The sequence below is a fragment of the Hyaena hyaena genome, unplaced genomic scaffold (genome assembly GCF_003009895.1).
Source record: "Hyaena hyaena isolate Hyena2069 unplaced genomic scaffold, ASM300989v1 scaffold_32, whole genome shotgun sequence".
NCBI classification, from domain to species: domain Eukaryota; kingdom Metazoa; phylum Chordata; class Mammalia; order Carnivora; family Hyaenidae; genus Hyaena; species Hyaena hyaena.
The window spans coordinates 470673-488469 of NW_024080663.1; the positions used below are offsets into that span (position 1 = coordinate 470673).

The following is a 17797-nucleotide window of genomic DNA, read 5'->3' on the forward strand; positions in this document are numbered from 1 at the left end:
CACCGAGTATGAAGCCATCATCTAATCTTATATGTCTATTTAAACAGAATTAAATTTAACAAGAATATACTATGTCTGTAACCAAACACAGAAGAGGATTAAATAAAGCCAGATCACAATGTTTCCAAAAAAAATCATGAAACTTTGGTTCCTGGGCCCAGTTCCAATGTGTATACCAAGGGTGGGCAAGGTCCCCGCAGCAAGCAATTCTCTGGACACAAACTGGGTATCCTCCAGTTCAGCTCAGTTCTGACACTGTCTGCTCACAGACAGTGCCAGAATTGACAGGTTAATAATTCCATCCTCCTAGACTGCCCACCCTCCCCCCACAACACTTCCTATGCCCTTTCGCCAGGCTATCGGCAATGCTTCTGACCCACTGCCTACAGACAGAAGGTTCTATTGGCCCACCCTCCAATTTAGCATGCCAGTCGCAACCCCAGGTTATTACCTATACTTCTGGCCTCCTGGCTATAGATGAGAAGTCCACACAATCCCCCCTTTGGGTTTGATTAATTTGCTAGAGCAGCTCACACAATGTAGGAAACTCATGTACTCACTAGATTACTGACTCATTAGAAAAGAATACACTCAGGAACAGCCAGATGGAGGGATGGAAAGCTATACGAAGAAAGAGATATAGAGGCCCTCTCCAGGTGCTCCCTTCTCCCCAAATCTCCATTATTCACCAACATGAAGGCTCTCCAAATACCTCCAAGCGTGTTGGATTTTTTTGGAGGCTTCATTACGTAACCCGTTGGCAACTGATCCAACCTCCTGTCCTCTCTGCTCCCGTTGGCGACTGATCCAACCTCCTGTCCTCTCTGCTCACCGAGTTTGGGATAAGGGTACCGAAAGGTACAAACTTCTAATCACGTGGTTGGTTCCCCCTGGCAACCAGCCTTCATCTTTAGGTTCCCTAAGGGCTTTACAAAGCTTCATTCACATCATAAAAGACACTTTTTTTTTTTTTAATCGTTGGTCATTTCAAGGATTTTAGGAGTTCTGTGCCTGAAATTGGGAGGAAGACCAAAAATATACTTGTCATAAATCACAATCTCACAATGAGTGTCTACTGGAAAGTGGAGTTATATCACTTATTATTCTGTAGAAAGCAATAATAAAACATATATGTGTCATTTAACTTGGGCTGAGAAACTCAACATTTCAAATATGTCTCAGTAAAATTAATTGCAATATTTTTCAGTGTTTATTTTTGAGAGAGCAAGAGAGAGTGTGCATGAGTGGGGGAGGGGCAGAGAGAGATAGAGACACAGAATCTGAAGCAGGCTCCAGGCTCTGAGCTGTCAGCACAGAGCCCTACATGGGGCTCAAACTTGCAAACCTAGAGATCATGACTGAGCCGAAGTCAGACATTTAACCAACTGAGCCACCCAGGTGCCCCTCATTTCAGTGTTTTCTACTTCCCTTTCTTAAACAACTATCAGAAAAAAAGTAAGAAAGCTTTTGTATGGTGATTATTTTAACTATTACTGGTTTACTGATAGCCAAGTTGTTTCAAACGTGCCATAAAGGCATGTACATGAGTGTGTCTTTCCACAGTGTCAGCTTTATCCAATCATAAAGCATTTAACTTGGCTTCACACATGTCACAATACAGCACAACAAACAAGATACAGTGAGGGGTAAGAAGTTAACAAATCCAACTGGAAGTCAGTTCCCGAGTATGCATTTGAGAGCAGAGGTGAGGGCGCACTCAGATCTAGGTCAGCTCTGGGCACACGCTGCTGATCATGTTCATGCAGTAGGGGATAGGGTCTCCTCTGTTCAGAGGTCAGTCAGGTGAACCTTTGGTAATAACTGCCTTTCCAATGCAGTCACATGTGGGAGGGTCAGCATCTGCAGAGCTTTGGCTACAGAAGTCTTCTCTGTTTAAAGGAGTTTAATTAGTCTTCGGCTTTGACAGGCCTCTTCTGGTTCAAATCAGTTCCTGGTTCTTCCGGTTCACATGACCTTACTGTCATCAGTCCTTAGTACTGCGCTGGTTTGGGTGATGCAGCCCGCTGTTAGCTGCAATGCCTTTGGCTGCTTAAGTCACTGCTTGACATGACTGAGTCCATCAGAAACATTGGCCGACATTTGTCACAGTGTTTAACTCTTTAAACTTTGACTTCTTATATAGTCTCAAAAAAGAAATCTAGTGAGAACTATGCAAGAAGTTTAAAAATGGTTGCTTAAAAATTTAAGTTTTCATAGCTGTGTATTATATGCAGTGTAGATACTGCATTGGTAAATGAACAGTATATACAAAAGTAACAAATGTGGGGTGCCTGGGTGGCTCAGTTAAGGGTCTGACTTCGGCTCAGGTCATAATCTTGAAGTTCCTGAGTTCAAGCCCTAAATCAGGCTCTCTGCTGCAATGAGGAGTCTGCTTTGGTTCCTTTGTCGCCCTCTTGCTGCCCCGCCCCCGCTTATGAGAGAGAGAGAGAGCTCTTAAAAAATAAACTTTAAAAAATAAACCTCTCTCTCTCTTAAAAAATAAACTTTAAAAAAAGTAACAAATGAATTTTAAAAAGTAACAAATTATTACATATGAAGGGCAGCTATAGTTCTTTTAGCATTCTATTAGGATATTAAAAAATGTTATTTCCTTATACTAATTTGTTGGGCAGAGATCTTTTTTTAAATTTTCAATTGGTTAAATTCCATTTAGAAACTTAAATATTGGACATATTTATTTTTAGAAAATATTATATTTAGCATTAAGATGTGTCATTTTTTTTAGATTAAGCTGAGTGAAGTTGTTGGCTCAGGAAAAGATGGCAGAATACTTAAAGAAGATATTCTCAACTATTTGGAAAAGCAGACTGGAGCTATTTTACCTCCTTCACCAAAAGCTGAAATTGCGCCACCTCCACCCAAACCAAAAGACAGAACTATTCCTATACCAATATCAAAACTTCCAGTATTCACAGGCAAAGACAAAACAGAACCCATCAAAGGTAATGACAGTAATGTAAGACACTAGGACAAGTTCTTTGGGGAAATTTACTTCAGTAGATCCATATGTATAGTATGGTGTTTTCAATTCTTACTGACAGGAAAGTTCAAATTCCCCCTTTTTTAGTGGTAGAATAACACAATTTTTTCCAGGAAAAGTTTCAGTGCATTTCTGCTAATGTCTGAAGAGTAATATGTTAGCAGGTTCCTTGGATTGTACACGTGTATACTGATAATTGCTCTTTTTGAAGACTTAAGATGTTAACAATTTTTAGTTACCTTGAAAATAACTAGCTCTGATTGGTTATTTATAAACTCTTAGGATAATTAACTTCCAGAAGCATGGCTTTGCAAGAAATCCATTAAGTAAATGCATGGCTTGCATCTTTTTATATATTTTCTTTATATACCACAGCATTGAAGGCAGTTACTTCCTAATATTATTACACTTGACCCTGGGTGCTATGCTGTAGTCAGTGCTTCAGCATTGGAATTAGTGTCTTTCAATTTATGGAATGAAGATGGTAGCCTCAAGAGGAAAAGTTTAGTTGGAAAAGTAAATAACATTAGAGAATGTTCAATTTCAATAAAAAGCTTTAAATGATTTGAGAATTCAAAAAATATATATGTATTTAATGTTTTCCAGGCTTTCACAAAGCAATGGTCAAGACCATGACTATGGCCCTAAAGATACCTCACTTTGGGTATTGTGATGAGGTTGACCTTACTGAATTGGTTAAGTTACGAGAAGAATTAAAACCCATTGCTTTTGCCCGTGGAATTAATCTCTCCTTTATGCCCTTCTTCTTAAAGGTGAGATTTCATTTGTGTCAAACAGGGCTTGAATAGGCCCTTAAAATTTTGGTTTGCAAATATACACTATTAACCATGAATTTAGAGAAAAACATTAACTTACACCATATCACATAGTTAGAAAAATGTACAAGTGCACCATTTCTTTGTTTCATAGGATTTTATAAAATTGACATTTGTGTCGTATTTTTATCAGCTCATCTTTTTGAGCTAGCTAAAGGACTGTCTTGCCAGTTAAGTAAAGCCTTTAATTCTGAAATGATCACTCCAGCAAAATCCTGATTTGAACAAAAATGAGACTTGGTATTGATCTTGCATATCATTGACGTGTATTCATTTTCATTTATTCAACAAACTTATACTGAATGTCCTGGGAATTGTTTCTAGGCCTTGGGACCAGTATAAAACAAGAGAGTCAGAAACAAACTAAACAACAACAAACACAAGACACTCAGCTGACTTTAATCAGCTCTATGTCTAGCTCACATTAACAACCATTTATGAAGCAGGTACCTTGTGGCGGACTATGTGCTAAGCATGCTGTATATATTATCTCTGTTAATTCTCAGAATAACCCTGACATGCAAATATTGTTATCTTCACTTTCTGTTTAAGGAAATTAGGGCTCAGAGAAGTTGAGAAACCTGTCAAGGATATATTGAACTCATGAGTGGAAAAGCCAGGTTTCGGGTTCTGGTCTGTTTCACTCAAAAATGCATACTGGATCTCTAACTCTAGTGTGGCTGGCTTCCTTCTAGCCCTTTCTCCATACTGCACTGAGACTGATCTTCCATAAATGAAATCACTGTATTATTCCCCAGTTCTTTTCAGTGGTCTCCTTCACTGTCTTCAGCAGAAGAGAGTGAGTGGGGCCAGTGGTATGACAACCAAGAAAGAGTCTCCTAGAAGTCAGTGTAACAGATCACCCCCAAATTTGGTAGTTTGAAATAACAGCCATTTATTATTTCTCATGAGTTCACAGGTAAGCAGGACCAGTCTACTGAGCTTGGCAGAGCTTATTTCTGTGTCTACAGACAGCTAGTAGGGTGGATGGGCTGGTGTAGGATTGGCCTTGGCAGGGATAACTCATTTCTCTCCCTTACATCTTTCTTTCCCCCCAGCATCCTAGCCTGCTCATAGTACTGGCAGGGATGAAGAGAGGAAGCAGAAACACTCAGGCACTTTTTCTAAGCTTTGCCGCATCAAGCTTGTTCTTATCTAATTGGCCAAAGCAAGGCACATGACTGAGCTCCGAGCAGTACCAAAGGGCATGGATACAAGAGAGGCTTGAACCATTGGGGCCATTCCTTCAGCTTCTCACACCAAAAGACAAGAAGAAAGTTGGGATGGGTGGCACCTGGCTGGCTCAGTCATTAGAGCATGTGACTCTTGATATTGGGGTCATGAGTTTAAGCCCCATGTTGAGTGTGGAGATTACTTAAAAAATAATAAATTATAAAGCCCTTAAAAAAAAAAGTTGGGATGGGAACAGGTTATTGGATTAGTAATGAAGAGGTCATGAGGAGCCTTAGCCAGAACTGATTGAATAAAGTATTGTTGAGGTCGAAGCTTGATTCCAGTTAGTTGGTGAATGAATAGAAATTGAGGAAGAAGAGACACTAAAAATATGTGGTAAAAGGCAGAGCATAGGCACAGAGGGCAATTATAGTGGTTGTTTGGTGTAAAGAAAGGTTCCACTTGCCCTCCTTCCCTCCTGGAAAAACTGGAGGAGATTTGTAGGCTGAGGGAAAGAGCTGGAAAATGAAGAGTTAAAAATAATGTGAGTGATGCCAGTGATGTCTGTTTTGAAGCAATCAGAGACCAACTTTTTAATATATTGAATTTATTTTATTATCTTTCTTCATTGTTCCAGTCTGAATGAAATATCTTTATTTTGAAAATAAAATTTAGTGTGCTTTATTTGTTTTAAAACAACATTTTTTTCTGCCTAAATAAGTTTCAGAACATTTGGAAAATAGTACAGTGTATTGTAGAAGGAAAAAATGACCTCGTATCTGTGGATACACACTTTGTTTCTTCTTTTACAAAATCTGGATTACATTCAAAATACCGTTTTTATGTGTAACACTTTAACCTTAGCTATGGGTTTTTATATACAGAAGATTAAAGTTACAGTTGTCAAATCAAATGCTTAATAAAACCTGCCTTAATTCTTCAGTTCAAGGAAATGATTTCTTTTCCTGACACGTCCACTGACCTACAGACAAATATTAACACGGTGCATATAAAGGGCTCTTAATTGGACTAAAGGAGGCTGGATTTTAAGGACAATCTTAAGCATTTTTATTTTCCTATTTTTTAAACTGAATACAAGCATGACAACCAAATACAATGTGTGAGCTTTGATTAGATCCTGGGTGGGCAGAGAAACAGATACAGAGAACATTTAGGGAACAGTTAGGAAAACTTGAATATGGACAGAAGAGGAGTGTTACAAAGTAAGAAGAGGAAAAAAGACAGGGAGATTAAGGGAGAAGAAGGCAGAGGAGGGAGAGTTTGGGGAGGTGGACTCCAAAGTAACTGTTTGCACCAGGTCTGCCCTTCACCTGGCCCCGGACACCAAGTGGAACGCCAGCGAGATCTGTGCCCTTGGAAACCCTTAATCACCTGTTCCTTCTCCACAGGGAAACAGCTACTACCTTTTTGTGTTTTAATTCAGTGTTTTGAACTGCAAGTTTACTTCTCAAGTAAGATTCTATGTGTAAGTGAGGAAATCACATAGAATTTAGACATTTTCTTTGGTACTTTGGTCAGTCTATATAGTTATTTTGAAAATCTCCTTGATGTTTACAGCTTCTTGACAACGTTATCTTTTTTTCTTAGGTGATTAGGGGGACCTGGCTGCACTTTGCTTGGAAGTAACATTGGGAGTAATAGGCCTAGGTACATAGAGACATGAAATTAAGCTCCATGTAAATTAAGAGATCACTCCCTCATTCCCTCCCACCCACCTCTGCTTCCAGTGTCCTGAGTTAAAAGCGCTAATGCTTCATTCTCTTTCTGTTCAACAGGCCGCTTCCTTGGGACTACTACAGTTTCCTATCCTTAATGCTTCTGTGGATGAAAACTGCCAGAACATAACATATAAGGTCGGCTCTGTGTTCTGCCAAGTTCTTGCAAATACAGAAAATAGTGCAGATGTACTTGTAGGTTAGAAAATCTTTTGTACCTCAAATAGTGATTTTTTTTTTTAGACTAGATTAAAGGTATGGGATAAAAATATTGAACCAAGGTACAATTTCTTGCTGTTGTTAATGGTTTTCTTGGTTAATTAGGATACTGTTCAGGGGCGCCTGGGTGGCTCAGTCGGTTAAGTGGCCGACTTCGGCTCAGGTCATGATCTCACGGTCTGTGTATTCAAACACAAAGACCATTGGAGGTTTGGAGGACCATTTTTAAGCCCGTTTGGTTTATTACTTAAAATAATGGAAATAAATGGCTGTCAGGCAATGGATTAGGTTAACCATTGTGCATACCCTCCTCTCAGAGAAATAACCTCTCTCAAAATGGAGTTCTTGCAGTTTTTAAAACCAGAATAATTTAAACAGAAATAGGAAAAGTAATGAAAGTATGGATTCCATTTGAGTGAACTCTTCTGTTTGGACTGAAGATTTATTGAAACTGAGAACACTTTTGGAGATGCTGATCCTTATTTATAGTTCTCATTAGAAACATACAACCTGGTAGTGAGCTTAGCTATGTTAACTGGTTGGATTTAAAATCTTCCCATATGGGGGCGCCTGGGTGGCTTAGTCGGTTAAGCATCCGACTTTTGCTTAGGTCATGATCTCGCGGTTTGTGGGTTCGAGCCCCGCGTCGGGCTCTGTGCTGACTGCCAGTTCAGAGCCTGGAGCCTGTTTCTGAGTCTGTATCTCCCTCTCTCTCTGACCCTCCCCTGCTCATGTTGTCTCTCTCTCTCCTAGAAATAAACAAAAATATAAAAAAAATAAAATAAAATAAAATAAAATCTTCCCATATGATATGATTCATATATATGATTAATACAATTTCCTGATTGAGTATATACTTGTTGCAAAAAAAATTCAGACAAGAATCTTTATCTTCAGTCCCATGTAACCATCTTTATCTTCAATCCCGTGACCCCAAATAATTTACTGTTTTTATGAAGATGGGCATCCTTCCAGGATTTTATTTTCACGTACTTTAAAAAAAAAATCATGTGTATTTATATGTATTGTCTTAATAACTTAAAGTTTTTAAAACTTATTTCTTTCTCATTTAATAGTTAATGGACATTATTACGTCAATAAATATGATTTTGTTATTTGTTTAACCAGTGGCTTATTATTGATGCACATTTTGATTGTTTGCAGTTTCTCAGACTTAGTCTGAATTCACTATCCCTGTGTACCTCTTTATACTTCTGTATTTATCTCCTAAACACAAAGTTATATAAATGTTGGTATATATTGATAAATATTCCCCAGAAAATCTTATATACCCACCAGCTTATACATCCACTAGTAATGTATAGAAATAGCCTGTTGCCCTATATTCTTACCAATAAGACATTATCTTTTGCAAAATTTCTTTTAAAATTCTTTAAAACTTATTTAAATCATCACCAATCTGGTAGAAACAGTTTGTGGTTGCTGTTTTTATAAGACAGTGAAGATTGTTCTCTTCTTTTCTGTTAACTTATGAAAAGGCTTCCTGTATCCTTTTTTTTAGGCTTCTCACAACATTGGTATCGCAATGGATACTGAACAGGGGCTGATTGTCCCTAATGTGAAAAACGTTCAGATCTGCTCTATATTTGAGATCGCCGCCGAGCTAAACCGCCTTCAGAAATTGGGCTCTGCAGGTCAGCTCAGCACCACCGAGCTTACAGGAGGAACATTTACTCTTTCCAACATTGGATCAGTGAGTAAAGAAATGTTCACATTCATAAACCGTAACTTACAGTTTCTGATCATATATTCAGTGAAAAATATTTCATTTGCCATTTGTTCCTCAAATGCTTAATTTTTCTACTCTTTCTTTTTACTTTTTTTTTTCTTTAGATCGGTGGTACCTATGCCAAACCAGTGATACTGCCACCCGAAGTAGCAATTGGGGCTCTCGGAACAATTAAGGTGTGTTTATTAAATGACTGGCAAAAGAGTTTTAGCAAATTGGGAGAGTAAACACAAAAGAGTGACATTTCTGAGGTTTTCCCCTGGCTTTGTAGGTCTGAGTCTAACATTTGGCTCAGTAAGCCAATTAATTCTTCCTAAGAGGTAGTCCTGCAATTGTAGTATCTGCCTTTATGTATAATATGGTGGTGATCTGGCTTCTTCTGTGTGGATCAACCATCATGGTTTATGCCAGGCACTGATGAGAGTCTTTCTGGATTACTACAAATATAGCTAATCTGCTTCTATCAAAATACCTTTATTTCCCAATACCAAAGATAATAATAGGCCAGTACAAATGATTGTTTATAACACAGTGAGACACCATTTAGAGCATTTTGCTCACACTTCACTCTGTTCAAGAACCAGTGAGAGTACTAGTTAAAAATGCAATATTCTTGGGGCACCTGGGTGGCTCCCCAAGTTAAGCATCTTGACTCTTAGTTTTGGCTCAGGTTGTGATCTCATTGTTTGTGGGTTTGATCCCCACGTCGGGACCTGTGCTGACAGTGTGGAGCCTGCTTGAATTCTCTCTGTCTGTCTCTCTTTCTTTCCCTCTCTCTCTCATTCTCCCAAAATAAATAAAGTTTTAAAAGAAAATGCAGTATTCTTGGCCTTGGGGACAGAGCTTCCAGAACTTAACACTTTAAATAAGAACTCAGGTGAGGGGCACCTGGGTGGCTTAGTCGGTTGAACGTCCGACTTTCGCTTGGGTCATGATCTCATGGTTTGTGGGTTCGAGCCCCGTGTCGGGCTCTGTGCTGACTGCCAGCTCAGAGCCTGGAGCCTGTTTCAGAGTCTGTCACTCCCTCTCTCTCTGATCCTCCCCTGCTCACGCTGTCTCTCTCTCTCCTAGAAATAAAAAAAAAATAAAAATTAAAAAAAAAAAAAAAAAAGAACTCTGGTGGTTCCAACCTGAGTGACCTGAAGCCATGTTTTAGGAGACACTGACTTAGAATAAAGAACTAGCGTTCCAAGAAACGTAAATATGAGCCTTACCCTCATCAGATCAATAACTTTTCAGTGTTAAGAATTCTCTTTCAAAAATGGAATATAGGGGCGCCTGGGTGGCTCAGTTGGTTAAGCATCCAACTTCGGCTCAGGTCATGATCTCATGGTCTGTGGGTTCGAGCCCTGCGTCAGGCTCTGTGCTGACAGCTAGCTCAGAGCCTGGAGCCTGCTTCAGATTCTGTGTTTCCCTCTCTCTCTGACCCTCCCCCACTCGCTCTCTGTCTCTCAAAATAAAGACTTAGGAAAAAAAAAAGAACCAGGTTCTACCATTCAAAAGCCATGTGATTCAGACACGATACTTGACCTCAGGTAAAAACAAACAAACAAACAAAAAAAAACACAAAATATAAAGCCTCTGTAATTGTACTTCAAATATCTTTAAATTTAAACAAGAATATTTTCTTCTTTTTTTTAATGTTCACTTATTTTTTTTGAGAGAAAGAAAGAGAGACTGAGAGAGCACATGAGCAGGGGAGGGCAGAAACAGAGAGAGGAAGAGAGAGAGTCCCAAGCAGGCTCCGTGCTGCCAGCCCAGAGCCTGACGTGGAGCTGGATCCCACAAACTGTGAGATCATGACCTGAGCCGAAATCAAGAGTTGGTCACTTAACCAACTGAGCCACCCAGGCACCCCGCATTCAGCCTTTGATTTGTTTTCTTTCTTTCTTTCTTTTTGTTAATGTTTTATTTATTTCTGAGAGAGAGAGTGAGACAGCGTGAGCAGGGGAGGGTCAGAGAGAGAGGGAGACACAGAATCCGAAACAGGCTTCAGGCTCTGAGCTGTCAGTACAGAGCTCGACGCGGGGCTCAAACCCACGAACTGTGAGATCATGACCTGAGCCGAAGTCGGATGCTTAACCAACTGAGCCACCCAGGCGCCCCCTTTGATTTGTTTTCTTGCAGATAATACTTTAGCTGGTACGTTACTCCCTTTTCCTAGCATCTACTTTTCCTTCTGGCACATGGAGGAGTTAGGGAAAAAGGACCCTAAAACCCATAGTGAGACTCTGTTCTTTGCAAATCAGGTATGTCTCTGAATATAATTTCCCTGTCACCCATTCTCCACCCAGCAAGAATTCAGCATTTGAATCTCTCAGAATTCTTTTTTTTTTTTAATGTTTTATTTATTTCTGAGAGAGAGAGAGACAGTGTGAGCAGGGGAGGGTCAGAGAGAGAGGGAGACACAGAATCCAAAACAGGCTCCAGGCCCCGAGCTGGCTGTCAGCACAGAGCCCAACGCGGGGCCCAAACCCACAAACTGTGAGATCACGACCTGAGCCGAAGTCAGACACTTAACTGACTGAGCCACCCAGGCGCCCCTGAATCTCTCAGAATTCTGACTTCCTGCAGTTTGCAAGCCACCATACCTATCTGACAAAGTTTTGTTTTTCTTTTCCTTAAAGAGATGTATTTTCTTCTGGATTGTGTGTGTGTACACACACACACGTAATTATGGTAAGATCTACAAAACATAAATTTATCATTTTAATGTGTACAGTTCAGTGGCAGTAAGAACATTCACGTGTTTACACCGTCACCACCATCCATCTCCTGAAGTTCTTCATTGGCCCAACAAACTCCTATGTATACATCACCTTTTGTTTATCTGTTGTTCATCTCTAATGAGTATTTGGGTTGTTTTCCTTCTTTGGCTATTGTGAATAGGGCAGCTATGAACATTGGTGTACAGAAATCTGTTCAATAGATGTATTTTTACCAAATCATTGTACCTGTGATTTCATCAAGCTATGAAAAATAGTTCTTGGAGTGTAAGTCTTCTAATATTGGTTGGTAGGAACAAATAGTGCGTATTTAATTCCTTTCTTTCATTGTGTCGTCTCTCCTTTGCCATTCCCTGTTTTCACTATAAATTTTGACCTTCTCGTTGCTAAGTGGTCTAAGTGACTAAAACCCCCACATAACTCAGTTCCCAGTCCTTGTCCTTGACCTGTTGGCTGCACCGGAGTCAGTTGAGCACCCCCCCTCCCCCCCGTGGAAAACATCTTTCACTGTGACATGAAGAATACCTGCTCTTGTGGCTTTCCTTCTGCCTACTGCTTATTACCTCCGAGGCTCCTTTGCTCAAACTTCCCTATCTCCCAATCTGTAAGCTTTGGGGTATTTCAGGGCCCCCTTCTGGCCGTTTTCTTTATCTGATCCCACCTTATAGCTTTAAGTACCATTTATATACTGATGACACTCAAGCTTATCTCTCTCCTTTGATCTGCAAATCCATGTATCCTGGTTGGATATTAATTAGGCATCTTAAATTTCCTGTTCCTTTCCTCACCATTCCCACCCTCAAAACTTACCTCCCCTATCAGTAAATGACCATTCTGCTTGGAAACGGTGAAGAGCTTCTCACCTCACTCAGGATCAGAGCCAAAGTAGCTGCAGTGGCCTGTGTGGCCCTCCACTGGTGCTACTCAGTGTGATCAGGGACCCGTGTGGGGCCATGATTGTATCCAGACTGTGAGATTAGTACAGAAAGGGAGAGTAGCGCTTAGACGCTCTCACAGAAGTTTGACAGGTGATTTTAGGTCTATTGAATCTAATAAGAAGACGTTAAGGCTTATGATTTATATATCTTTTTAATTTTCTTTCTGTAATTTACGTTAGATATATTTTTAAAAATAACTTGCAGTGGATTAGAAATTTTATTTAATTTATCTTTTTATTTATTTTTGAGAGAGAGAGAGACAGAGACAGAGTACAAGTTGGGGAGGGGCAGAGAGAGAGGGAGACACAGAATCTGAAGCAGGCTCTAGGCTCCAAGCTGTCAGCACAGAGTCCAACTCAGGGCTCGAACCCATGAACCACGAGATATTGACCTGAACCAAAGTCGTACGCCCAACTGACTTAGCCACCCAGATGCACCTGGATTAGAAATTTAAAAAAAACAACAATAGGTCATTTACCAAAACAGACTGAGAAGCATTGCTCTTGACAATGTGCCTCACTTTCTTTCTGTCCCATCTGTGACCTCATCTCCCACCTCTCACCCTGCCTCTCCATCAGCCGCCCTGCCTACTTTGCTGTTCCTCCAACACTTCAAAGTCATGTTTCCTCTCTGTCTCTCTTGGAGGACCCATCTGGCTTGTTTCCTCACCACCTTCAGTGAGGAAATGTTGGTGAGGCTTTCCCTGCTCACACTGTCAAACAAAAAATGCTGCCTACATCTAGCCACTGCCTACATTCTCTCCCCTTTCCACATGGCTTTATTTTTTCCTTTGTACTTTTCGCTGTCTAACATGCTATGTATTTTCTTATTTATGTCAACTGTCTCTCTTTCTCCATTAAAATGGTAGCTCCAGGAAGGCAAGGATTGTTTGTTTTGTTCTCTGCTTTAGCCCGAGTCAAGAAAAGTACCCTGACATATAGTAGCTGCTCAATAAATATTTGTTTTAACAAAATTGAAATCTGAAGTGAGATTTACTGTATGTATGGAAATTGTACAGAGGACAGGAAGTACCTTGGAGAAAGTGAAAACCTTGAGGCAAATACAAAGATGGGAAAAATTTCCAAGTCACTTGGGATGCCCCTTTCTTCTCTATCACAGGAAGGGGGGTTGCCTAATCCTTCACCATGGCTGTTGCTAGACCTTGCGCTTGGAGCAAGTGAAGGCTGACTCTGTTCTTTGCCTTATTTCTAGGCCCTTCCCCGATTTAACCAGAAAGGAGAAGTGTATAAGGCACAGATAATGAACGTGAGCTGGTCAGCTGATCACAGAATTATCGATGGTGCTACAATGTCACGCTTCTCTAATTTGTGGAAATCCTACTTAGAGAACCCAGCTTTTATGCTCCTAGATCTGAAATGAAGACTATAAGGCGTCACTGAACTTTTTCAGCTTCCAGAGAACATGTAGAGCGTAGTTGCGCAGCACACGTTCTTCATCACAATCTGTATTATTAATGATTTGTATTGTGTGATTAAGGTTCCAAGGCGCAATATTTGTCTCTGTTCTGTTAGACTCTTTACAGAAAATAAATAATGGTATACTAGTTCTCCTGGGGCTGTCACATTTTATAGGTCATAGCATGACTTCTTATTATGGTGCTGAGGTCTTTGTGTCCATGGACTGAAACTAGCAAGATTTATAACAACAAAATTAATGTTACTAAAAGGCAGATTGCCATATCTAGTATTTACCCTATTTTTTTCTTTTCCTTGTTTTAATTTTAGACTGACCTTTAATGAAACTTTTCAATAACATAGTTGGGAAATGGAATTTATACGCAAAAGTGTCTTCCATTTCCCCACAATAATGCTAACTGTTGTATATAATAAGTGCAATTATACTTAATCTTTTAAGATACCCACAGTTATGTTGCTCTGTAGAGATTATCTGTAAATGTCTTGTTTATATAAACTAATATCTTTTAAAAGAGAAAATTATAAGCTAATCTTAAAAATGCCCAATTATAGGGGTGCTTGGCTGGCTCAGTCAGAAAAGCATGTGACTCTTGATCTTGAAGTCATGAGTTCAAGCCCCAACTTGGGTGTAGAACTTCTTTAAAAGAAGAAAAAAAAAGCCCAGTTATAGTTTTATAACCAGTAAGGCCATCAAAAGTGTTTGTCTAAAATAGATACACTTTTAGAATTTTGGTAACTTTTTGGTGTTTTGTTAGGAAAAAATCTTCACCTCTGCAAACTTGCCTCATGTAAGAAAAGTGCTTTAAATGTAGCAGCCGCTGACATTGTCTTACATTTAGAAGTCCATTGCCTTTTAACTATTTTTTATCTTTCTTGTCTTCAGCTAACACATAGAATAGAATAAGAAATTAAGATGTATTCCATTCTCCATATCCTAAGAAGGAATGTGCATAAGAGGAGAGAGAAGAGTCTAGTGGGTAATTATGGACATTAAAATAATCTCATATAAATATGAAGATATCATCATCATCATTTTGTAAGAGCCCCGCTTTAATCAGAAATAGCATCAAAGTGAATATAATCCAACGTTTTGATTTGCATTCAGAAATCCAGTTTGCTTCTAATGTTGTGTAATTGACTACTGTATGCTCAAGTGAAATTTTGTGAGGAAAAAAAAGTTGTTTTAAATCTACTTGATTTTTTTTCAAGATGAAAATTATGTGTAAATTAGAAAATAATGGATCAAATGAATGCTATCATTTTTTAAATTTAGGAAGTACAAAGAATCACAAGGAAAATAAAGTCATCCAGGATCATACCGCTATTAACATTTTGATCAAGGTATCTGTATACATAGCTCTTCTTTTTATAAAAATCAGATCGTGCTTTATCTACTATTTTATAATTTGATTTTTTAATTTAACATTATATTACAAGTAATTTGACATGTCAATAAACAACTCTACATTATCATACTTTTAAATGGCTGCATAATATTCTGTTGTATTTGTTATACATTTGATATTAAACGTCTACTGTGTACTAAGCTTGGTGCTAAGCACTGGCCTCCCCTCATGGCCCCACCTCCATCAGGTTTACAGTCTAGCAGAGGAGGCAGGTGTTAAATAATTTTAAAAGTAAGGGGTGCCTTGGTGGCTCAGTTGGTTAAGCATCCAACTTCAGCTCAGGTCATGATCTCATGGTTCGTGGGTTCAAGCTCTGCACTGGGCTCTGTGCTGACAGCTAGCTCAGAGTCTGGAGCCTGTTTCGTATTCTGTGTCTCCCCTTATCTCTGACCCTCCCCTGTTCACACTGTCTCTCTCTCTCTCTCTCTCTCTCTCAGAAATAAATAAAAACTATCCAAAAAATGACATAATTAAAAAAAGGTTAAAATATCATTACGTGTCTAACTGGGGAAAAACCAGGGTGCTAGGAGGGCATCTAATACATGCTGCTAATCCTGTCTGGGAGGGTTAGGAGAGGAGGCACCAAGGGCGCCTGGGTGGCTCAGTCGGTTAAGTGTCTGGCTTCAGCTCAGGTCATGATCTCACGGTTCGTGGGTTTGAGCCCTGTGTCGGGCTCTGTACTAACAGCTAGCTCAGAGCCTAGAGCCTGTTTTGGATTCTGTATCTCCCTCTCTCTCTGACCCTCCCCTGGTCACGCTGTCTCTCTCTCTCTCTCAGAAGTAAATAAAACATTAAAAAAAAAAAGGAGAGGAGGTACCATAATTTAACCAATTCCCTGTTAACGGCATTTGCAGACTTCTAAGAACCGTATGATCCGTTGTCTCTTAAAGAAGATTCCCCAAAGCTACACTAGACACTGCCCCTTACCTCCCATTGACTATAACTTAGTCATGAGGCCACACCTAGCTGCAAAGGAAGCTGGGAAATGAGAGGGCATGTGCTTAATATGAGAGGGCATGTGCTAAATATTGTGTTACTCAGGGTGAAGGAGAGGATGAATACTAGGGATTATTGCCATCTCTGCCACAGAAGATATTTTATCCATTTCTGGTTATAGAAGACCAGAAGATACATAACAATTTTTTAATGTCCCATAGCCACTAATGTGCAAACTGAGGCTCAACCCATGTGAGCCCACTTGCTAGTCTATCACATCACATCTTAACACAACTCTGATCAACTTCTCTGACTTAATCTAGTAAGCAACAGACAGTAGTAATGGGTTGAGACCCTATCAAGTGAATTGCCTAACGAAGCCCAGATTTTACATTATCCTTCTTCAGGTCTCCTCTAAGCTGTCTAAGAGAGTTTCCTTTCTCTTGTTTTCTCATCTGTTCTTGTCCCCGGGGACAGGTCACAAGGATCACTATCAAAAAGGTCAAAGATTTGAGGGGGGTAAAAATGCAAGGCCTATTTGTTGCATTCCATTGTTCGAATTTCTCTCCTCTTCAGCATGAACCTGTACTTTTAAAGTGTAACGGTCAGGACTTTTTTTCAATATTAGTGGCAAAAGCCTAATTCTTACTAGGATATATTGCAAAGGGAACTTGATTCATGTCACTGAAATCCTCAGGGGCATCAGTTTCAGGTATGGCTGGATCCAGGGCCTTAATAAATTCAAGACCATCTCTCTTTTGCTCTGTCTCTGTGTGCCTCTGTCTCTATATCTCTGTCTCTTCACTCAGTAACTCTTGGATCTTTTTTTTTGCCTTATGTTGACTTTATTCTCAGGTCAAGCTGTCCCAGCGTGTTGACAAAGATGGCTACAAGTACCCAGACTTACATTCCTTAGAACTCACATTGTTTCCAGTTAAAATCCCAAGGTTTTGATTGGTCTGGCTTGGTTCATGCTTATCAATGTGGACCAGGGAATATAATACCCTGATTGGCCAGGCTTGAATCATAACGGTCACCTCTAGAGCCTGGGAATCAGTCAGCCCCATTTAAGCACATCGACTAATAAGAAAGGGGATCTGGAAGAATATCAGGACAGATGAAAAAATAAAAGTCAACCACATAAAGTGAGATGTTGCCTTGGCACCCCACCTCATAGTAAATAATGAATGTTTTCTAAAAGGGCTCTTTAAGACGAGGGGTAGAGAGGAAGCTGAAGAGGTAGAATAGGGAATGGGAGGTAAGTAAGATAATATTAAACTGTCGGTTGTGATTCCAAGATTTTACAGTCTCTCTGACAAAGAATACTTATATTTTCTTCCTAGCTTTAGTTCCATGTTAATGAGAAGTAATGTGATTCTCAAATGTCCAATGATGCAGTGTTGACAATTCATCTGATGTCAAAATATGAATCACTAGCTTCAGTAGCTTCTATTCATCTTTCTTTTTTTTTTTTTTTTTTTTTTTTTTACAAATAGTTTATTGTCAAATTAGTTTCTACATAACACTCAGTGCTCATCCCCAAAGTGCCCTCCTCCATGCCCATCCCCCCCTCCCCCCCACATCCATCAGTCCTCAGTTTTTGTCAGCATTCAAGTCTATTCATCTTTCTTAAAAAATTT

The 17797-nt window shown here is 39.6% G+C and overlaps 1 protein-coding gene across 1 annotated transcript in view; it reads left to right on the top strand.

Annotated features, from left to right (window-relative positions):
• DBT (dihydrolipoamide branched chain transacylase E2) overlaps positions 1-14438 on the top strand; it is a 51447-nt gene extending 37009 nt beyond the window's left edge. Inside the window, exons 6-11 of the mRNA XM_039228482.1 lie at positions 2747-2963; positions 3608-3774; positions 6807-6884; positions 8488-8679; positions 8820-8891; positions 13592-14438. Coding sequence (XP_039084413.1) covers positions 2747-2963; positions 3608-3774; positions 6807-6884; positions 8488-8679; positions 8820-8891; positions 13592-13759 — 894 coding nt within the window. The 3' untranslated portion in view covers positions 13760-14438. The remainder of the gene's footprint in view (positions 1-2746; positions 2964-3607; positions 3775-6806; positions 6885-8487; positions 8680-8819; positions 8892-13591) is intronic.
• Positions 14439-17797: the final 3359 nt, after the last annotated feature.